The 21061-nt window shown below is 48.6% G+C and overlaps 1 protein-coding gene across 1 annotated transcript; it reads left to right on the forward strand.

The window, feature by feature from the left end:
- Positions 1-9199: 9199 nt before the first annotated feature.
- On the forward strand, positions 9200-20226 carry LOC141969253 (C-signal-like). The gene is made up of 6 exons (XM_074924832.1): positions 9200-9415; positions 17149-17200; positions 17490-17677; positions 18154-18309; positions 19163-19273; positions 19489-20226. Exons 1-6 carry the CDS (start codon positions 9275-9277, stop codon positions 19600-19602), a joined length of 762 nt encoding a protein of 253 aa, XP_074780933.1. The 5' UTR covers positions 9200-9274; the 3' UTR covers positions 19603-20226.
- The last annotated feature ends 835 nt before the right edge of the window (positions 20227-21061 follow it).

Genomic DNA, 21061 nt, shown 5'->3' on the forward strand with positions numbered 1-21061 from the left:
CCATCCTCTCTCAGTTTAAAACTGTTAAACTTGTCCTATTCTGACCCCCGATCAAAAGTCCCTCCCCCCTTCCCCACAGCCCCTTTCAGCCCTGGGGGGCCGCTCTAAGGTCTCCCCGGAGCCTTCTCTTCTCCAGCTGAACCCCCCAACTCTCCCAGCCTGACCTCACAGGGGGGGCTCCAGCCCCCCGAGCATCTCCGTGGCCTCCTCTGGCCCCACTCGAGCAGGTCCGTGTCCTTCTGCTGTTGGTGCCCCAGAGCTGGACCCAGCACTGCAGGGGGGTCTCACAGAGCGGAGCAGAGGGGGAGAATCCCCCCCTCACCCTGCTGCCCACCCTGCTCTGGGTGCAGCCCCACACACCAGTGGCTTTCTGGGCTGCGAGGGCACGTTGCTGGCTCACAGTCAGTTTTCCACCCCCTGACACCCCCAAGCCCTTCTCCTCAGGGCTGCTCTCCAGCCACTCCTCGCCCAGCCGGGGTTTGTGCTGGGGATCGCCCCGACCCACGGGCAGGACCTTGCCCTTGGCCTTGTTGAACTCCGTGAGGTTTGCACGTGCCCACTCTCCAGCCTGCCCAGGTCCCTCTGGATGCCATCCTTTCCCTCAGCGTGTCCCCACCCCACGCAGCTCGGTGTAGGTGGGGAGCTCACTGAGGGTCCCTCGATCCCACTGCCCCTGTCCCCAGCAAAGCTGTTAAACAGCGCCGGTCCCACCCCCTGAGGACACCGCCCATCCCTGCTCTCTGCTCAGACCTTGAGCTGTTGACCCCAACTCTGAGTTCCACCATCCTGCCCGTTCCTGATCCGCTGAGTGGTGCATCCACCAAATCTCTGATTTAGAGACAAGGATGTGGTGCAGGATGGTGTCAGATGCTTTGCACAAGTCCAGGTAGATGATATCAGTTGCTCTTCCCTTCTCCACCCACACTGTAACCCCATGGTAGGAGGCCACCAGATTTGTCAGGCACCCCCTGCCCTTAGTGCAGCCACGCTGGCTGCCGCCAATCACTTTATTTTCCATGTGCCCTCACATAGTTTCCAGGACTGAAAGAATTACTTCATTCTGCTCTGGATGCTTCTGGAATTGCCTCTTGTCCAGTTCCTGAGGAAAGCAACATGCAGGGAGGCTTCACAGCTCCAGAAAGACGTTAAGAGGAATTACCTTAGTTAAGTGTCTGTTTTGCTGGCTACAGACATGACCTTCCTCCAGCAGGAGTAACGCGGACAAGGATAAAGGTAAGACCCAGCCTGTGTGTGTGCTTTTTTATGGCAATGTGTCTCAGCATAAAAATTGGCATCTGTGTTCTATAAACTGCTGAATAAATAGCAATCTACTTTCTAGTACATTTGTTAAAATCTGGAGAGGAAAAAACAAGGGAGAAAGTGTGTATATTTTTACATTAAAGTGTTTTGGTTCCAAAACGAAAAGGTTTATATCACAGGATTAAAAGACGTCCTGTTCTAGGAGAGAACAATCTGTTTTTACCAGCAAAAAGCCCAGTACAGATAGCTCCACCGGATGTCTTGGCAGCGAGGTGGGTTTGGGAGAAGAGATGTAGAGTAGCGAGAGGAAGCGTAAGGCAGAGCTGTTGAAATCCGGGGGCTGCTGCGTCGGCTGGCAGCAGATGCGCCGCTGCTGAACGCACGCGTGCCTCTTTTCACTACCTGCTGCTGTGGTGTGCGGCCCTGAGGGCCAGCAAACCTTGACTTTGCTCAGGAAGTCCAAGATTAAAGAGTTACCACATCTATTTGGTAACTCTAGGCTGTTTACGAGCAAGTAGTCTTTCAGTATTTACTGTCTGAGCGCTAAGAAGCGTCGTCGCTGTCGTACTGCGCAGTGTTGGTGACCTGTGCCAAAGTTTACACCCCTCCCCTCATTCACCCAACCCAAGCAGAAACAGAGGTGATTTTTGTGGTGTGCAGTTTTGTTTGGGTTGGGGTTTTTTTTTTACAATATATCTATTTTAGGGGCTTGTCTTTTAATTTTTGCACGTATACGCAACAGCCTCCACGTGCGTCAGATATCAGCTGAATTTCACGAACGGGAATGACTGATCCCCTTCCCCCGTGCAATAATGAACGAGCTGCACAGGTAACGACTGTAGCTGATCTCTGGGAGATCAGAGAATTGTGGCTCCTGAGAATCTGGCCCCTTGACACATGGAAAATAGGCTACAGTCAGTGTTTGTGGTGTGAAAATGTTTCAAAGTGGCTGAACATCTGTGATGGTTTTGATGTGAGCCAGCCACAGGGAACTGTTGAGACAACTTGAGGAAGTGTGTGCTGCTGACAACAAGCAAGCCAGAAGTCCCATTAATGGAGCTGACAGATTATTTTCTTCTCTTTTCTTGGCACCACTTTGCGTTTGTTCGCTTAATCTTTTGTAAGCGCAGTTCCTGTGGTAGGTGTCGAGTGGATGTGATTGGGCACAACACTGCAAAAGAGCCTGGCAAAAAAAGAAACCGGCCCAGTCTTTGGAGAAAACGTTGAGAAATACTGTGTCAAGTCATTTCTTTGTTCCCCACATATGCTTAGTGCCCTCGTACAACCCTACGTTTTGTCTCTACATCTGATTAAGTGTCAGTTGCTTTTCCCAACGTTTCCTACGGAGCTGAAAGGAACAGGGCTGCTTTTTGTCTTATTAGAAAAACCTCCTTCACCTTGGGATCATCTGATGGGGTAGCAATTGGAAACCACTGGTGCCTGGCAGAACTGTGGTGGTTCCTGTGAAAAGGTGTGATGAGACAGTCTATACCCTAACCATGACCTAGAAAATCCCCTTTCTGTCAGCCAGGTCAGTCCTGCACATGAGCTCTCAGAGAACTTGGCAGTTCTTTGGTAAAGAACTTGTTTTCTGAACCTTTTAGTTCTCTAATTTTTACTCATTTTCTTCTTAAGTGGAGCTGAATATAGAATAAATGATGTGTAATCCTGCTCAGACGTTATTTCACTATTTCCTGAAGAATCAGCTGCTCTTTTCTAGATGCCATTAGTGTTTGACCTAGTGCATATTTTGGGATGCTGGAGAAGTGGTGCAGGCCTGCATTATGATTATCCTTACATCCAAACATAGTCTAAGTAGTCAGAAAATGGGACAACCTCTGACCTGACTAGTTCCTCCAGCTGAAGCCTGTGCATAGTAGTTTCACTCTATTCATAGTACCAAGACCAATCTTTTTTCTTCAGCTCCCCCCAGCTACCAGCACTTGTGACTATAACATATCACAGATCCTACAGTATTGAGAATTTGTTTCCAACCCGTACTCCTACTGGGTAAGAAATTGTGAGAGAATCTAAGTTTTCATTTCAAGAAAACAAAAAAAATTCTAGTTCTCATGGTTACAAAGATTACAAAACACAGAAATCTGCGTGTATCGGGCTGAGCGAACATAAAACAAGGAGCTTAGGTTTACCTAAAATAAATTAAAAGCGCCACATTTTTAAGGTGAGTTATGACTTCTGTTCTCTGAACATCTGAAGACTGCAACGTGGCTCTCGCTGATCAGAGCATCTCTCAAGTTACTCCTCTGTGATCTCTCTGTATCTGGTGTTCACTTGTAACTCCTCCTGCTTGGAGAGAGGTTATCTTCCTGGCTAGAAGCTTTGAAGGGACAGTGCTTACTGAAACCTCTGACTTAGAAGACACTTCAGTCTTGGCCAGGCTATGGTTCTCTTTCCTCAGATAAAGCCTTCTCGGGGCTCTGGCATTGCAGCCTAGTCCTCCTTCCTTCATAGGAAATAATCCTCCAGGCTTCCTACCTCCTATTTCTTCAACAGTGGACTCCACAGCTACAAATCCAATGTGCCGGTGGAAGGTCACACCTTCAGATCTCTATTTGCTCTGTATCAGCAGAGGGTCAGCCAACAAAGCTTTCCTTCCTCAGGTGAAAGCCTAAAGAATTATTTCCTCAGATGCAGAACTTCATCCAGCTCAGTGTGTGCCAGGCAGGTGGTGACCAAGAGGGATAGATCCGGCCCGTTGGCTGAGCCGAAGACAGGAAGGCAGGGGTTAACACAATCAAAGAATGATTGAATGAACAACAGAGCTTGGAAATTTTGAGATCAGATGAGAAAAGCAGGTTTCAATTCCCTGTTAGACATTTGGAAGGAAGGCTTTAATGGAGATTTACCATGAGCTTCAGTGCAGATGTTGCTTCCACACAGAGGGCTGGGTGCTGGGCCCTTTGTCCCCCTGGAAAATCAGTGTGGTGGGAAAGGGGAGGGAGGTTCAGCTTCTGTCAGAAACTGTCCACCTTCATTGCCGAGCTCACTGTCTCTGGAGTCCGGCCAGATGTCTTGGAGTCCATCGCCACCTCTGAAGCCCACTTAAGATCAAACACAGCCAGGTCTGAAGTACCAAAACTGATCACAGCTTTGGTTTATGGTGTATTTTGTGCACCTCTGTTTGTGAAGGGTGGCTATTCTTTTCATGTTTGACTTCCTAGAGTCTACTCAAACTGAGTTCTGCTGACCTGAAGGCTGTGGACTGGTGATTCAAACCCATTTAGTTAGAGGGAGTGTCTGGTTTAAACCTTATTTTGCTTGTTTTGCCTACAGACTGTCACTCTATTAATGATTTATAGTTCCACAAACATTATAAATATCCTGATATTCTGATATGTTCTTGGGTGGCAAAAGTGCCAGAGACCTGCCAAAAAAAAAAAAAAAAATTAAAAAAATAGCCTTGCAGCATGTCCTGCACAAAACCAGACCTAAGCCAAAGAGGAGCTGAATGAACGGAGGTCACTCAAATACAGAAACTGCAAGTAGCAACTATTTAAGAGTATTGCTTCATGCAAAATAAAATGAGTATTTTCTCCATTGTCCTGCCAGGTAACTTGTCTCCAAGGGTTGCCAAGCAACCCTTGTTTTTATTGTCTTTAAATGTGGGTGAGAAATTGCAAAGCAAAACAATTCTGCCTCTGGTGTATCCAACTCAGGTTGAGCTGAACAGCATAAAAATTTGCCTTGTTAGGCTGTGGTTAACAGTGCTGAAATCTGGACTCGACTTCAAGAGTTAAACAAAAGTAGGCCTGGAGGAACTAGCTTCTAGTACACAGAACTTGATTAAAAGCTGTGGCAAACGGAGTGAAAGCTGGAAAGGTGCTGAGGAGTGCTGAGGTGAGGAGACGTGACGGGCTGGCCGGTCACTTCGGGTGCAGTTTAAGTGCAGCTGGTGGGAGAGAATCCTCCCACACCAGACCTGGCTGCTGTTTGCCATTCCAGCACAGCGAGGAGCTCTGGGCAGTGTTTCTCTCCCGTGTTCCTTGCGATGTCTTGTAACATCTTCCTCTAGTTAAAACTCTTTCTTCCCCTTTGAGACTTACTCTGAATTCCAGACAAGAGAGAAGCATCCTGTGCACAAAGTCCCAGCCGCACGCTGGCTGCGACAAAACCCGCCTTGACTTCAGTGGGATTTGATCCTTTTTGTTCTGCGGGTCAGCACAAAAGCTGCTGGCGCAAAACCACTCCAGATGGCTCAGTGAAGAAATCTCAGTGACAGGACCCGGCCTAGAGGAGGAACGCAGTGAGCAATACCTGAGAAACTGAAGGCAAACAGCAGTGAAGCAAAGTGACATTTGCAGATTTAACCTGCAGTCAGCAACAACCACGTCGGCTTGCAAGTGTAAAGCACTTCAGGGGTGTCTCTGTCCTCTCAGGTCAGCAAAGTTGTGCTGTGGTGATGGCGGTGCCCGTGACAGCCCTCCTGCACCGGGGAAGGGCTCTCACGGGCTGCTCAGTGCTTCTGCAGCAGCGTGTACACCCCGACACACACCCGGGGGAGTCGCTCCCAGCGCTGTCGCTGTGGCCTTCGCTCACGTGCAAAATTCCAGCTACGCCTGCCAGCACCAGCACTCGGATGTGCTGACAGCAAGGACTGAATAAATTACAAGCACAAAGAGGACGACTAAGCGGTCTTACGCCTGACGGGGATTTTTAAAAAATTCTCCAAAACTAACAAAATGCTGTCGGTAATGCACAAAGGGAATTGGTCTGAAATTAAGACAGGGCGCACGGGAAGGGAGGTAATTGATTAAACCACTTGGAAGGGGGTGTTAGTGTTTGAGACAGAGATTTCTGGAAGGGAGCTTTATTTGGAAGAAATGAGAAAAACACAGGTATCGGTATACAGGGCAACCTTAGCGCTGGCTTGTTGCCACATCTGATCTTTGCACAAAGATGAGCTTTTCCCACTAGCTTTAGAGAACAGTGGAGTCTAATTCTGTGGATCTGCTTTAAACAAAGGGTGGTGGATCCACACGTTCATTTTCATATATGGCAGAGCAGTAATCAGACATTTGTTTGATTGTGGTGATGCTCTGGAACCCCTTGATACTGGCCCTTGATTTGTGTGTACGTGTGTGGGTGCTCGCAGCTTACACATGGCTGAACACACATTCGTTCCAAGCCTCCGTGCGTGAAACCAGCCTCTCCCCTGCAAGGCTGAGCCAAGCTTCAGTGACCACCACCCCTCGCTGGGGGCAGCCAGCCCCTGGCAATGTGAGTTCCAAAGCCGCTGAACCCTGAGATGATGGAGGGGTTGGAGGCCCTTCCGCAGGCTCCTGGTGCAGTGTGACTCACAGGTGATCCCTTCGTGGCACGTGAGTTCCCTTCAGTCTTCAGAGCACTTTTCCTTACAAAAACAATGTCATGGGGCCAGTAGAGGACACGATGAGGAAATACTAAGGATATTCATACTGCCTGAGAATTTAGATACCAAAGCTGGGGAATTCCCTCTCTGTCCTGTGTAGCTGATGGGTAAAGACACATATTCAAATTTCAATTAGACTTCTCCAAACCCTGCTGTGGACAAGTCTCTTTCTCAGAACTACACAGGAATAGCAGCAGCCTAAACGTACACAGCCTAGACAGCGTGAACACTTGCCCAAGCTGACAGAAGAACTTGTTGTACAGCCAGGAGTTGAGGCATAATTCTCTGAAAGTGTCTGAACATTGCTCGGGCCCAGGGAGAAAGGGACTGGCCTGACTAGGCAAGCAGTAGGTGGCTCTTGTGCCCAGCAGTGCCTCCAGACTCTTCTGCCCCCAGCACTAACAGCCTGTAAGGAGCCAACGTGACTTCAAAATGAATGTAGCTAACCCAGCCTCGGAGGTTGGAGAGAGTAATATTTCTATGGGAATAAGTCAGGGAGAGCAGAGGGAAAGGCAGTGGCGTTTTCAACATCCCCTTGGCAGTCCTCAGAGACCTGATGCAAAGCCTCTTGAAAGCAGAAGAAATCTTTCCATCAGTGGCCTTACCTGTGGTGGTAATGGCACTGCTTGGTGGTGTAAGAGTGGCAGCAGGCTGCTGCCTTCCCTTTGTGAGCCCCAGTAATACACAGTAAGCCTGAAAAACTGCAGCAAATTGGTCTGAGCCCAGTGTGGAGACAATGGTCCTGGTTCCCAGCTGATGGATATCACTCCCGCATGGGAGTGAGCGGGGCCGGGAGGATTTTCACACAAAGGCCTGCCTGCTTGTCTGTGACTCCGAATGAGCAAGGCACTATTGCAAAACCAAGGTGGCCATTCCCTTTTTGGCGTGAGTCATCCATCAAGTAGAGTGCAGTAACTGGGTGTTGTCCCCTGACCTATGGCTCGGCGCCCTCAAGACAAATCCTTTCCCCTCCGTTCCCCAGCAGTGAAGCACAGCCGGCTACGCTCGCCACTTCTCTTACGATCCCTATCAGGGCAAGGGCCAATTTATGATGAATATTGCCCTTACGGTTTGTTTGCAAAGTGCTGCGTGTGTTTATGATGCCATAAAAAGGCAACGTAACACACAATTAAACGCAACATACTTTGTATTTAAAACTTGCGCTGGGCAAACAGTGTGTATCTGCTAAACCTTGGACTCACTTTCCTGCTTAATATTAAAAGCCAACTGGAGCGTTTGGCTCAGTGCGAGCTGGGGACTCTGCGCTTGAGAGCAGCTGGGGTCTGTTCTGGCAGAGAGACTCGGTATTTCAGAAATAAGCATCACAGCCACAGCTTTCTACACAAAGATAACAACAGACACACTGATGAAGGAGCTACATCACTGGTCAGCTTTGCTTCCAGTCAAAACTTTCCGTGTCTAAGGGCCTGACGTAGGAGGAATGACTGCAAGTATCTTGTCATCCTCTTCTCGCCCTGGGAGCACGAGGGGGAGATCAAACCTGCGTTTGAGCTATCCAGCAGTAAGAGAGGTTTTCAGATACACGGCTCCCGCACGTTTTTTGGAGCTACTGCAGCTGTTTAGAAATAAAGAAACCGAAAGGGAAACGGGGCAGACTCATCAGATGTTTTGGGCTTTTCCACTGAATTTGAACAAATTGCTAAATCTCTTTGTGCTTTAGTTTTCCAGGCATGAGCAGAGAAGCTATTTTTGACCTACTTCAGGATGAACTTAATGTTTTAAAAGCTCACTGATCTTTTAATAAAGAAAATAAAGAGCAATACAGTACTAACAGGTGTATTTAAATCCTTTACACCTACATACACCAGTTTAGGAGTGTGTGCAGATCAATACCGGACTATTTGGCTGGGAAAGCATGCCCAAGTGCTGTGGGTGACAGGGGTGAGGGGCAGCTGAGGGAAGGAAGCCTGCAGTGATTTCCAGGAGCAGGTCACCCACAACGCGGGGTCAATAGGAAAGTCATGCTCGGGGCAGTCCAGAAAGGCTTAGAGAGTCCAGAAATGTGGCTTCAGTTCTTGCCAGTTTGAGAACTTCTAGCTTTTCCTCTACCCACTCTTAGATGCTGGGGGTAGCAGTTTCACCGTTGCCCGTTTCTGTCGGGCTCACGAACGAGGGTGATTCCCGACGGGGCGGTCACTCGATGCCCAGCACAAGCTCAGCCGTGCTCGGGGCGGTTCTGGTTATTCCCTGCAGACCTTTGTGAGACGGGGCATTTAGGGACCGGCTGCAGTTGTGATCTCAGCCAGAGAGGAAGAGCTTTATCTTCCCCTTTTGCAAAGCCAACGGCTGCCTGAGCACGCTCCTTCCTCCGCGGGGCTCCGGCCGAGAACTCGGGCCATCAGCCCACGCCGCCGAGGGCTGGGGGCTGGTGGCCGTGGGCTCTCGGGACGCTCCGCCAGCCCCGACCCCGCCGAGCCGCCTCCCCCCGCCGTGGAGGGCGGGAGCCGAGCCCCGGGGGAGGCGCCGAGCCGGGCCGGGCCGGGCCGGGCCGGGCCGGGCGGGGCGGCGGAGGCGGGATCGGGGCGGCGGTGCCGGCTCCGCGCAGGTTAAGAGCTTCGAGGGGCCGCCCCGGGAGCAGAGCGAGCCGTGCCGAGCCGTGCCAGCATGGCCCAGCCGCGCTGCCGCTCCGTGCTCATCACCGGCTGCAGCCGGGGCATCGGGCTGGGGCTGGTGCGGGGGCTCGCAGCCGCCAGCCCCTCCCCGGATTTCGTCTTTGCGACCTGCCGGTACCCCGAGAAGGCGCAGGTAACCGGGACGGGGAGGATGAGAGCCCCCTCCGCTCTGCGTGTATCGGGGACCCCCCCCCCACCTCCCCGGTGCCGGCTGGGCCGGGCTGCCGGGGCTCCCCCCGCCCCGCTCCCCAGGCGCATCCGCAGAGCAGCCCGGCTGGAGGGGCAGCCCCGAGCACATGTCCTGGCAGCCGTCGGCAGGGCTCGCCCGGGGGGCTGGCGGGGGCGGGGGGGACGGAGAAGGCACTTCTGGAAGCGCAGAAGAGATCGAGCATCTCCGCCACCAAGCGCGGGTGTCCCGGCAGCGAGCGCCCGGGGCGGGAGGGGAGCTGGGGGCTGAGCGCCCGCCCGGCGTCGGTGCCCGGATCGGGGGTAGAGCCGGTGCCGGGAAGGTCTCCGAGGCTGGAGGTGGAACGAGCACGGGCTGTCGCTATTCGGCGGCTTCTGTGCCCTCCCGAGAGGCGAGCAGGGTCGGCGGGCTGGGCGGGTCGGCGGCGGCAGCATCTCAGCCGGCTCCGCGAGTCGCGGAGCTCCGGGCTGGATTTGCAGCTGGAGCTGGGTCTGTCCTGGCCGCCCCCAGTTTTGCACGGACCTGGAGCCCTGCAGGGCTACTTCCACCCCCCAGAAGCCAGTGAAACCCGTTGTAGCGTTTCTTGTCTCTTCTACGTGGTGTGTCTGTGTCCCTAGAAGGAGCTGAGCTCCGTCTGACTCTTCCCTTTCTCTGCTGGACTTGCAACAAGTGAGAAAGCCCAAATGAATGATGAATTAACCACTCTCTTAGTGCTCTTCTTGGCTGGGTAGGGACCTTCTGCTGAAAAACGTGGTAGCTTTTGTTACATGTTGCTGGTGAATTTGCTTGTGGCCCTTTCTCCCTTCAGCCATCATTCCTGCTGCTACAGCCCAGCGGTAAGGTGTTTGGTTTATTCCCTATTCCCAGACCGTCAGACAAATTAAAGGCACTCCCCAAACCTTTGGGAGGCAAATCGGTAACGAAGGTTGTCATTCTGCTCGCTTAGTGACCACTAGTGTCCTCTGTTGCATCTCCAGTCTGATCCTGACTCGCTCAGTGAGGCAGATGCTGGGGCAGCGCCACGATACACGCAGGTATCACCCTCTTCCTTTCCTAGGAAAGCTCCAGAGCCGCAAGAATCAGAGCTCTCAGCTCTGTGACTGTCTCAAACCCCTGTGTATTGGCACAGGCATTCGGTCGGAGAATTGATACCAAAAGCCCTACTTCTGCATCTCCCCTCTTTCAGGCTGCCTTAGCAGAAGACAAATTCCCTGGCATGTGCAGAGGTAAACAGAGTTTCTGAGTCTGTTCCCTTATGGTGGATTTTATTCTTTTCGGTGCAAACTGTGATCGCACCATGCTAGCAATAAACAAAACATAGCAACTTAGTTTACTGCTTAGCTACACAAAAACTTCAAGAGCTGGTGCTGAAGCTCTTCATTCAAGGATGGTAGTGCAGGGCTGGGCAGAGAACGGCTCTGCAGGTACTTACAGAACTGAAGGAAAAGGTCTTAATTGTGTTTCTTGTCAAAAAAACCCTCACCTTTCCAGCACAAAGGCACATTTAGGATTATTTCTGAATCGAATTGCTGAGAAAAAGTCCAGCAAGACTGAAATCTGGTGCACAGACTGCCTTTCAGAGCCACCGGTTCCTGCAGCTCCCCCCCTCAGCCCCCCTTCTGCACTACAGGAGCTCCTGAACAGGTATTCACTGCCATTCTGTTCGCTTTTAACTCCTGTTACAAGATCTGGCATTCGTCCCAGATGTATTTCCTATTAGTGATTGCACAACAGCATGGTGTAGTAGGGGTACAGGAAACCAGCAGAGACATATGACCTGTTGTTAGATAGAAATCTCCCCGCTTAGTTGTTTGTTCTAAAGCTGCTTTAGCTGGTGCTGAGGGAGGTTCTTTTTCACTAATTGGCCCTGTGTTCAGCAGCGACTTCTCATTATAATGCTCTTGGATCAATTACATGGAGAAGTGAAATGGTTCCTTCAATAGGAAGAGCTTCCTAGGAAACATTACACGGACGTTATCTTAACAAACTCGTGAGGTTTTTCGTGTCCCCGGTACTTAAAAATCTGGAGCAAAAAGGCTGGTAAACCTGCACCAGAAGATGAAATAGCCTTCAAAGAGTGCAGTGTGCCTGGGGAGAGTCTGGGTCACTCCTCGTTTGCAGCAGTAGAAACCTGGAAAGACTGCTGGCACTCGTGTCTCATGTAGGCAGGAAGCTGGCCAGGAGCCACATTCCAGTAACCCCGAGTGGTGATCCTGCAGGCCACATGGGATTCATCCTAAGCTTTTTTTTTTTCTCCATTTTCTCTTTTTTTTTTTTTGGTGAGGGGGGGGCAAGGTTTGTCCTTGGTGGATCAGGGTGGGTTTTTGTTCTTTGTAAGGACCTCTAGGCCATGTGCTGCGCTTTGGCAGTACATCAATAAAAACCTCTGCAGGCAGCTGAAAGCATATTTCTAACAGATGGGTCTGGAAACGCCACAAGGAAGGAAAATCTTTACTAAAGGTATTGTAGTAGTCTCACTAGCGTTATCTGTCCCACCTGCAATGCGTGAAGCTGGCACAAACCTTTGACCTTCTGAGGTGTGTTTCCACCATGTGCCTGGTCCTTCCAGCTGGCAGAGGGCAAGCACAGACGTGCCTGAGCCTCTGGCAGTGGGGCTCAGCACCATATCCAACTGTCTCAAACCTTGGATCCCATCTGGCATCGTTGCTTCAGTGTGGTATGGTAAGGAAAGGCAAAGGTTCGGAGTGATTTTTTTTTTTTCTTTCCAAGAGAGAAAACTTTGCCTTCACTAACTTTCCAGTCAAATCTTGAAAACCCAGAGTTGGGGTTCTTGCACTCCAGAGGTTGTCTTAGTGCACGTGGAATGGGGCTCTGCCCATCTAAGACCAGTTTGTTGACCGTGCAGACTGGGCTGTGAAGTTGAGTGACTTGTTCTTTCTCTGCACACCTGAGCTGTCAGTGCTTGTTTTTTCTCTTGACAGAGATTCAAGCGGTCTAATTTTGTTTCCTCCCACTTTGCTTTGTGGTAAGTGACTGTATGAAATATCCTGCTTAATGTGAGTGCTCTGCTCCCCGACTTCCTCTCCTGGATTAGAGGATGAATTTGGAGAACAGCAACTTTGGACAGTTCTATTAAATTTTGCTTTCATCTGGCTTGGTAGATTAAGCATTTTTGTGTTGCAGAATGCAGGGAGAGGGAAAAAGGATGCGAAGAGCTTAAGTGAAAAGCCTTTTAAACATCACCTTCCAGTTTTTAGAGGAAAAGCAATTAAATATGCTTAGCTACTGGCAAATCCTGTGCCCATCCTGGGGACAACAGTCAGCAGCAATTCCCTGGTAGCTGAGAGTTATCCAGAGAATCTCTCTCGCAGAGTGTAGCTGTCACAGAGATGACTGCATACCTCAGAATTCTCCAAACAATGGACAGACAAGAGCCCCTCAGGACCTGACTTTAGAAAGGGATGCTGGAGAAGAGTCTGACTTTGCTTTCCTCTGCTTACTACGGAAAGCTGCACGTCTCCCGTAACTTGCTAACCCTGGATAATGCTCAACAGCTGCAAGCTTTTGCATGTGAGTCTGTGCTGGCAGAAGTTGTAATAACTTGAGTTCTTGTGCTGAATAGCTCCTAGGTGGCCTCCACAGAACATTTGCCTAACAAATGGGCTTTAGATCACATGATAACATGCAGCAGGCCTGCAGGCGCATCTAGATAACCGCTGCCCCTCCTTGAAAAGCACCATACTAGACTCCTTCAGCCACACTTTGATTCTGATCTGCCTTTACTTGGGCTGCTCCAACACTGAGAGTGGAAGCAGCTACAAATCTCTTGCAAAACAATCCTGACGTCCTGTCTTTGCACTCCAGATGGACAAAACCACAGTACAGTTATTATCAGGCAGCCTGGATGGGCTCATGGACCCGTCTGTAATTCTCCACACCCCCTCCCACACCCCCCTCTTGCTTTTCTTTCTTGCTCTTTCTTCCCCCATCCTGCTTCCCCATAAAAGGGGAAGAACTCTGACCCAAAGCCCAAGGCTACACCTACTGATGGTGTAGGCTCTGCAGTCCCCTCTCTGACTTGCTGGGGTATGGAAGAAGCGATGGCTTTCTGGGCCAGCGAGGTAGCTGAAGGGGATCCAAATGGCCCTGGTGCTGATGTGTTCACAGTGCTTCCTGTACTCAGCCTGGCTCTCCTGGGCTGTGCTGAGAGCTGAATGTGGGGCCTCAGGACAGGAGCATCCCTTGTTCCTCCCGCTCTCCCCGCAAGCCCAAGTTTGTTCCCAGGTGAACAAGAAAGCGTTCAGTTCCTCGCTGCTCAAGAGTCCTCTACTGGGCTCTGGAAAGCTTCCAGGGCTTAATGTGCTGTTTCCCTTCCTCTGAAGTAGGAGATAGTGTTACTAACAGTGCTGTGTCTGTTCCCTTGTCAGACACAGAGCTCCCACTGAAGTGCTTCTGCACACTGTCTCTGTCAGGTTTTGTTTTTGTTTTTTCTCTGCTACATGCCATGTGGTCTGCTATTGGGAAGAGCAGCTGAGCAATCTCTGGAGTGCTCTAGCAAGATAGATGTGTTGTATCGGGCAAAGGGGGGGCATTCCTGAAGACTTTCTAATTTGGGGTTATTGCAGTGTTAGGTCTTTTTCTGCAATTCCTACAGCATTAAGGCCTGACTCTTCTCGAATCGGAGAGGACTGTGGATTTGGGGCTGTCTGCAGCAGCTTGGTGTAAGCTATTACACAATCAAACAGTAAGTTGGCTGTACACTGTGATACTGTCTCAGAGAAACACGGGCAAATATGTTACATCTTTGTCCTGAGTGCAAGCAGGATGATGTGAAAGGATACCCAAGTAGCCTTTGCCTGACAAATGTTAGTTTGGCTTGATTGCTTCCAATTGGGCCAGTAAATCTTGCTGACTGACAAAGACAACATAACTTTCCTGGTTGAAATCTAGCAATAAATATCCTGTGTACTGATGAATCTGTATCTGGAGCCTTGAGTGCCAGAGGATCTTGTTTAAATTGGAGTAGGCTGACTCTTTGTTAATCGTAATTAAAATCAGCAAGCAGGAAACAACAGATGCTAATCAGAGTTTAAATTTTTCTTGGAATCCCTAAGAGTTGATTCTCAGGGGTAACTATTCAGGTGTGGAGCACTTCTAGAGCTACTAGACTAAACAGAGTATTAGGGGCTTGTGCGGTGGTTTTTTTGTTGGTTTTGTTTGTCTTGTTTGTTTTTAAATTGGCTGTCACAGCACACTAACTAATGATGACTTAGCCTGGGATATGTTGGCTGTACCTACTGTCTTTAAATGAAACTGAGTAAACTGACATTCAAATACAAGCTGTGCTTCAAACAGCAGCCCCAGTGAGCTCACTTGTTCTTATGGATGCATTGCTATTATGGGCTGTACTGGCTCTGGGAGACTGCTCTGAGATTTTTGTCTTCCCAGGGGGGTTTAACCCATTTCTCCTGGGTACAGTGCCTCTTCTGCACTAGCAGGTTGGCATAAAAAAAAGTTGAGCACTAGTCTGCTGCAGAAAAACCCCATGCAGACAACTTTGGTGGTGTAGGTTTGGGTTTTGTTGGTTTGTTGTTTTGGTTTTTTTTGTCTTGTTTTGATGTGGTTTTTTTTTGTTTTATTTTGTTTTTTGCTTTTAATGGAGTGGAGAACAAGACATTTGACAGATGACCACAGTGAGTTTCAGGAAAGCTTATCCCTTCAGTGGGGAGTCAATAACTACTATCCGCATCCTGCAGTACTATTTCAGAGTTCTCTGGAGACAGGAGGCTTTTGATCTCTTTGATCAAAACAACTTGGGGTGGGGGGGAAGAGGAGAAGCACCACACATGGCTGGTGACTTGAAACGCCTGTATCTGATTGCACTGCCACCAGCTTGTCTCGGTCCTCCTCTCTGCATGTTCCTTCTAGTCACAATAGCAAAAAGAACAGACTTTTCTGCAATTTTTAGCTTTCCTAAGTGGATTTTTTAGCTTCTCTTTGTATCAGGTGAAGTAACATTCTTGAAGACCAAAGGTGTCAGCTTTATGCCTGGAAGCTGCCTCTGAGAAACTTAAACCGCTGAAGTGGGAGTCACTTGTTAACTAAGTAATTAACTAAATGGAAAACCCATTGAATTTTAAACCTGATTTGCATGCAGCAATTGTAATTTCATGCTGTTTACATCCTGGAGAATGCTTAACGCTACAGTGTTTGGAGTTTTTAATTGAACATCTTGCTTACTCACTTCAGAAGCCTCTCAATTGTTGTTGCTACATGAAACAACTCTGGCCATTTAGCAAAAGTTAGTATCTTGTTTCTGTCAGAGAGTAAAGCAATCTGACTATAAATAAATGAGCAAACCTTGAGAAGCCAGAGAACTTCTGGAGTTTATTATCAAGTAAATGATACTGTCAAACTAAAGTCCAGTGGACGGTCCAAAGCCACATAATTATTGCAGGCCTTGACATGGCAGAACTATTTCTGACTATCAATAAATGAGATAATGTGTTCTGAGCCTTTAATCTGTTGAAAACTGTCCCATTAAGCCCTATCCAAAGGAAGGAATGTCATCTGATTTTGTGCTTCTGACTTGTTCCTCTTCCTTCCCCCTCCCCTTAATAGCCTTAACTGCAGTTGTAGATTGTCCTCAGTGGGAGAACAGATTTTCTAAACAACCCTGGAGAGAATCCTGCAGACTATGAACTGAGATAAAAGATGTAATGCGTTATAGCTTGACAGAGGACATGAAGTCCCTAAGCATCTCCAAGTGGCAAAAAAGTACTCTTTCAAAATCAGCCCTCCTGACCCCTATTCCCAAAGGGCTCCTAAAGAAATGGATTTGCTTGAGCTGGAACATTTGGCCACGGTTGCTCAGTCCCCTAAACGTGGCTGGGAATATGTAATCCATCTGTTACATCTGGCCACGCTTCCCACTTGGCTACATGGCACAGAAACCTAAGTATTTCAGCTGGGCCTATAAATCTAATTTGGACACACTTTGTCCAGCAGCAGCACCACTATAGTACTTATTTTCTCCCAGAACTCTAGTCATTCCTCTACTGAGGAGTTGTAGACAGGTGACTGAATTATAGCTATCTAGCAGAGAGAGAACTGTCCTTGTGGACAGTTGCTGGGTATGTAATGATTTCACATGTGCTTTACCTTCAGTTACAAGAATTGAAGGTAATGAGAGTGCAGAGAAACAGAATTTCCATGGGAAAATCGCTAGGAAATCTTTTCCTGCAAACAATAATTCCAGATGGCTTTTCTTAAACATGCCTGTTGCCCTGATGTCTAGCACTAGGTGAGCTTCAGGAGAATTTTGCTTTTCTTACAGAAGTGGGGAATGACTGGCTTGGGATGCAGTCTGAGCCCTGGGTCTGCTGTGGAACTGGCAGTGGTGGCTGCTGGAGGGAAGACCTTTGGTTACACTGCAAACTACAGAGAACTAACTCTGTAATCTGGCGTGCTGGTATCTTAACTAAGCAGGTGAAGAGTCCAGTTTCTTGAAGCAGTTGATCTTGCTCTCAGAAAAGCTGCTCAGTGGGTTGGAAAATAAAGTGGTATCACTGCCTTCAGCCCAGTTATGAAAAGAAATGGCAGTTACAGTCCTGGAGGGGCAGATCTCAAACTGTTTTATGTAATAGCCATGGATATAGCCATATATACATATAGATATATATATAAAAAAGATAACCCAAAGAATTTCTTCTTCCTAGGAACTCCAGCAGCTTAGCAAGCAATACAGCAATATCAAGCTTCTCCAGCTGGGTGAGTAAAGGGCTTATACAGATGTTCAACTAAGTCAGCTGAGTGCATCTTAAGAAACTGGTCTCCTTGGTGATCAGTAGCTGTACATGACCTCCAGCAGCTGAAAACCATCAGCCTCACCTTAAGATAACACTGGGGAGACATAATCTATGTCAGGCCATCTCTGAGTGCTGCCTAAATGTCCCCACTGAGACTAATGCCTTACCTTTGGTTTAGCACGCGTTGCATAGTGACAGACGGCATTAGAACCGCACAGTTCACTGTGGCTGTTCTTGGCTCCTCTGTGCAGATGTGGTTTGTGAAAACAGCATCAAGAAAGTAGTCAAGGAAGTGGAAGAAATTGTGGGAGACAAAGGTCTGAACTGCCTCATCAACAACGCTGGCATCAATGTGGTCGCTTCCTTGGAAGAAGTCACAGCAGAGACAATGCTCACCATTTATGAAACTAATACAGTTGCCCAGCTGATGGTCACCAAGGTAAGAACTGGGAAGAATACACTTTATCTATGGTACTATAAGTACTATAATATAGTACTATATTTTATATATATATATATATATATATATATTTTCCACTAGAGAACTGGACCCAAGCATTTGTCACCTTGGAGCTGCACAGACACAGGTCTGATATCAAACCACATGCCTAGAGAGCAGCGAGATCCTTTTATCAAGGATCTTCCTCTTTATTTAAATCCATCTGGTATGCGGTTACTTCAGTGGACAGGGTGGGCTAGGAGGTGGGCAGAAGAGGCTGAAGGACCTTGTTACTTACAGCTGGCTGTTACAGAAAGGTTTCCTCTGGCCAGCTTGTCTGGGGAACCCTCACCATTCTGTGCTGGTGGCAGAGAGTTGTACCGCAAGTCTTCATAGAGCAGAACCTGAGAGTCTGATTTGCCTCGAATAGGCCAAGAGCAAGCTGACCAAATTAAAACAAACTCTTGTTTTCACAGGCGTTTCTACCCCTTCTGAGGAAGGCAGCCCAGCTGAGCACAGGAATGGGCTGCCACAGAGCGGCTATTATCAATATGTCCTCTCTTGCTGCCTCCATGCAACTCGTCCAGGCAAATGAGATGTTCCTCAAGGTCTACCCTTACAGGATAGCAAAGGTTTGTGGGCTTCCCTGGGCTCACCGGTGAGGGCAGGCTGTGTGTCAAGGACCACTCTGAGCTTAAGATGATGATGTGAGGTGTGCAGCATCTCCTTGGAGAGGCTGCCACAGGAACTGTTCTTGTTCTTCATGTGGGTGGAAATGGGATCTGTGAAAACTGTACATCTGGAGCAAGCATGCCAACTTTTTAAGAACAGGCTCGCAAATGCTCCATCGCTACGCTGATGTAGATCCATTCCAGAGGGACTTGGCATTCAGCAAGAACTGATGCCATCAAGCATGTGTCCTATCAGCTGTGTTCCTCTCCGGTCGAAGCAAGATAGCAGGCATGAAACTCAACAAAAGGTGTGCTGACCTGTACGTGGTGATGCTAGTCAGCGAGAGGTGGAGTTCTAAGTTTTGTTACATCCAGAGACTGAGTTTGTACGAATAGTCAAGATTAGACAGTTTCTCCTACACCACCTACTCATAAGCTGTTAATATGCTTGTTTTCCCTGTTCGGAAGTGAAAAACTGAATGTTTGTGTAGTGATTATTGCAGAAAAACAGAGTCCTTATGTCAATATTATTTTCCCCACAGTTCCTTCGGAGTTTCAAATGCTACTTTATCTTCCATCACAGTTTAGTTTCATCTCTGGGCAGTAAGCTTATGGCAATAGAGCTTTCACGGTGCTTCTTTAACAGGTGTCTCTGAGAAGGAAGCCCCTCACTAAGTCTGGATGAGATACTGCTCCTGCTCTTTCATTTGTCAAGAGACAGCATGGTGGAAGGGAGGTTCCAGTCAGCTTGGCTTAAGGTCTTGCTCAAGGTTTGTAAAACTAGCACACTAATAGATGGTTTCCACTCTTGTAGACTGCACTGAACATGATCACCAGGTGTCTTGCTGCAGACTTGAAATCGGATGGAATTCTCTGTATTTCTTTGCATCCAGGCTGGCTTCAGACAGACATGGGCGGAAATATGGTAAGAGGCATCTCTCTGAAAATGTCAAAGTATGACTCCCTTGTTGTCCCAACCCTTGAGCAAGAACCCTCTGTACAGCATACACTTCCATGTGTTGCAGAGGCACACTATGAAACATGAAAACACATCCCACTTGATTCTAGTAACTCCTGAAATGCATTTGATTCTCTTCTGTAGGATATTCCCAGTAATAATCTCCTCTTGATTTGCTCTAGGCTCCCATGCAGGTGCAAGAGGCTATCCCGGGTATTCTCTCCGTTATGGACCGTCTTGGTGAAAAAGAAAATGGTTCCTTCCTGGACTGGCAGGGGGAAACTCTACCGTGGTAGAAGCACGCAGTACACTACAGAAACAGCATGTCAGTCACTATTGAACTTGTGCCACTAATGTCTTTGTCTCTAGGGTTTTCTTATAAGCTAGTTGAAATAGCCAGTCCGATATCCAGCCTCTCTCTAGGTGTATTTGGAAAGTGAGGTGGCTGACTCTTCTGCTTGGTATTGCTACTGCTCTGTTCTAATGCTTCCTGCAAATACTACTGTTCTCTTAGTGATGGGTATCTCCTGGAACCATCTAAAATAGATTAAAAATTGCAAGTTAAATCCAGGGGCTGGTTCCTCTTCACTTCCAAAACCAAAGTGGGCCTCTCGCTCTCTGCAGAAGTAAATGACCTGACCTCAGAGTAAGGCCAGTGCAGGCCGTCAGATTCCAGTATGTTCAGTCTGCTGGAGACACGTGTCTGGAAAAGATCCTTTGGTTTCCTTCAGTCCTAACTGAGCCAAGGCTGAAATTGCCCAGCTCTAAACTACGTGAATTTGGCACTTCTGTAAATTCCTCAGCAACCTCTGAGTGTGTCCCCAGACACTTGCTTTGTTCCCAGTGGGTGACTAGCAGCCTGATACGAGGGTGGGAATGTTGTTTTGTACATAAACTTCTGAAGTGTCTTCAATAAAGTCTTGTTTAAACAAATAGTCTGTTTACTGAACTACTTCAGTTAATTTCTCTATATGTAGGTTTCTCCTCTCTGACCAGAGAACTGTATTTCTACCTTGCAGGAAGAAACTCTAACCATTACTGTTTCCTTGAGGCTAGATGGGTTTAACGTGGTGGGGTGTACCTGAAACTGAGGCAGACCCTTGTTCTGGTCTGAAATACTAAAAGCAGCTGGTGAAAAGATCTCTGTGTTCTGGCTGAGGTAGGGATAAAAGCAAAAAGTTCTTTGAAGTCTGGGATCGGCTTCAACATTGCTCCCTCATGCCAGCTGATTCAGCGCTTTCATGCTGTGCCAAGACGGTGGGTTCCTGTACCAAGGAAGAAAAGACACCCAACAGCCCGGTAAGTGGGAGAGGCTGGTGTGGCTGTTCCTGGACAGCAGCCACTGTGAGACCTGCCCTCGGCTGCAGCTGAGGGTGTGTAAGGGAGAGGTGTCTCGCTGCCTTCCGTGATCCCCGCACAGACAGGGGTGTGAAGTCTCTAACAACTGCTTCTTACACCCCGCTCCTGCGCTCAGACCTACTTTTAGTGATGAGCTGCTGTGACAGAGCAGGTGACCAACATGCAGCGCTTTCCCACGAGCTGAAAGCCATTGACGTTTCAGCTCAAACTGCGACTGTAGTATCAGCACAGACCTGATAGGTAAGGGGCAAGCTCGCTAGCTGCAACTATTTAGTTTTAACAGACTGTCAGATGCTGGGTGGGGAAAAGTTGATGTCCTGTCGGCGGTGAGGAGTGGACAGTCAGTTGTGTTGCTGATGGAAACTGTCCCTGCTCCACGAGTCAGATGAGGGGGAG

The sequence above is a fragment of the Athene noctua genome, chromosome 22, assembly GCF_965140245.1.
Source record: "Athene noctua chromosome 22, bAthNoc1.hap1.1, whole genome shotgun sequence".
NCBI classification, from domain to species: domain Eukaryota; kingdom Metazoa; phylum Chordata; class Aves; order Strigiformes; family Strigidae; genus Athene; species Athene noctua.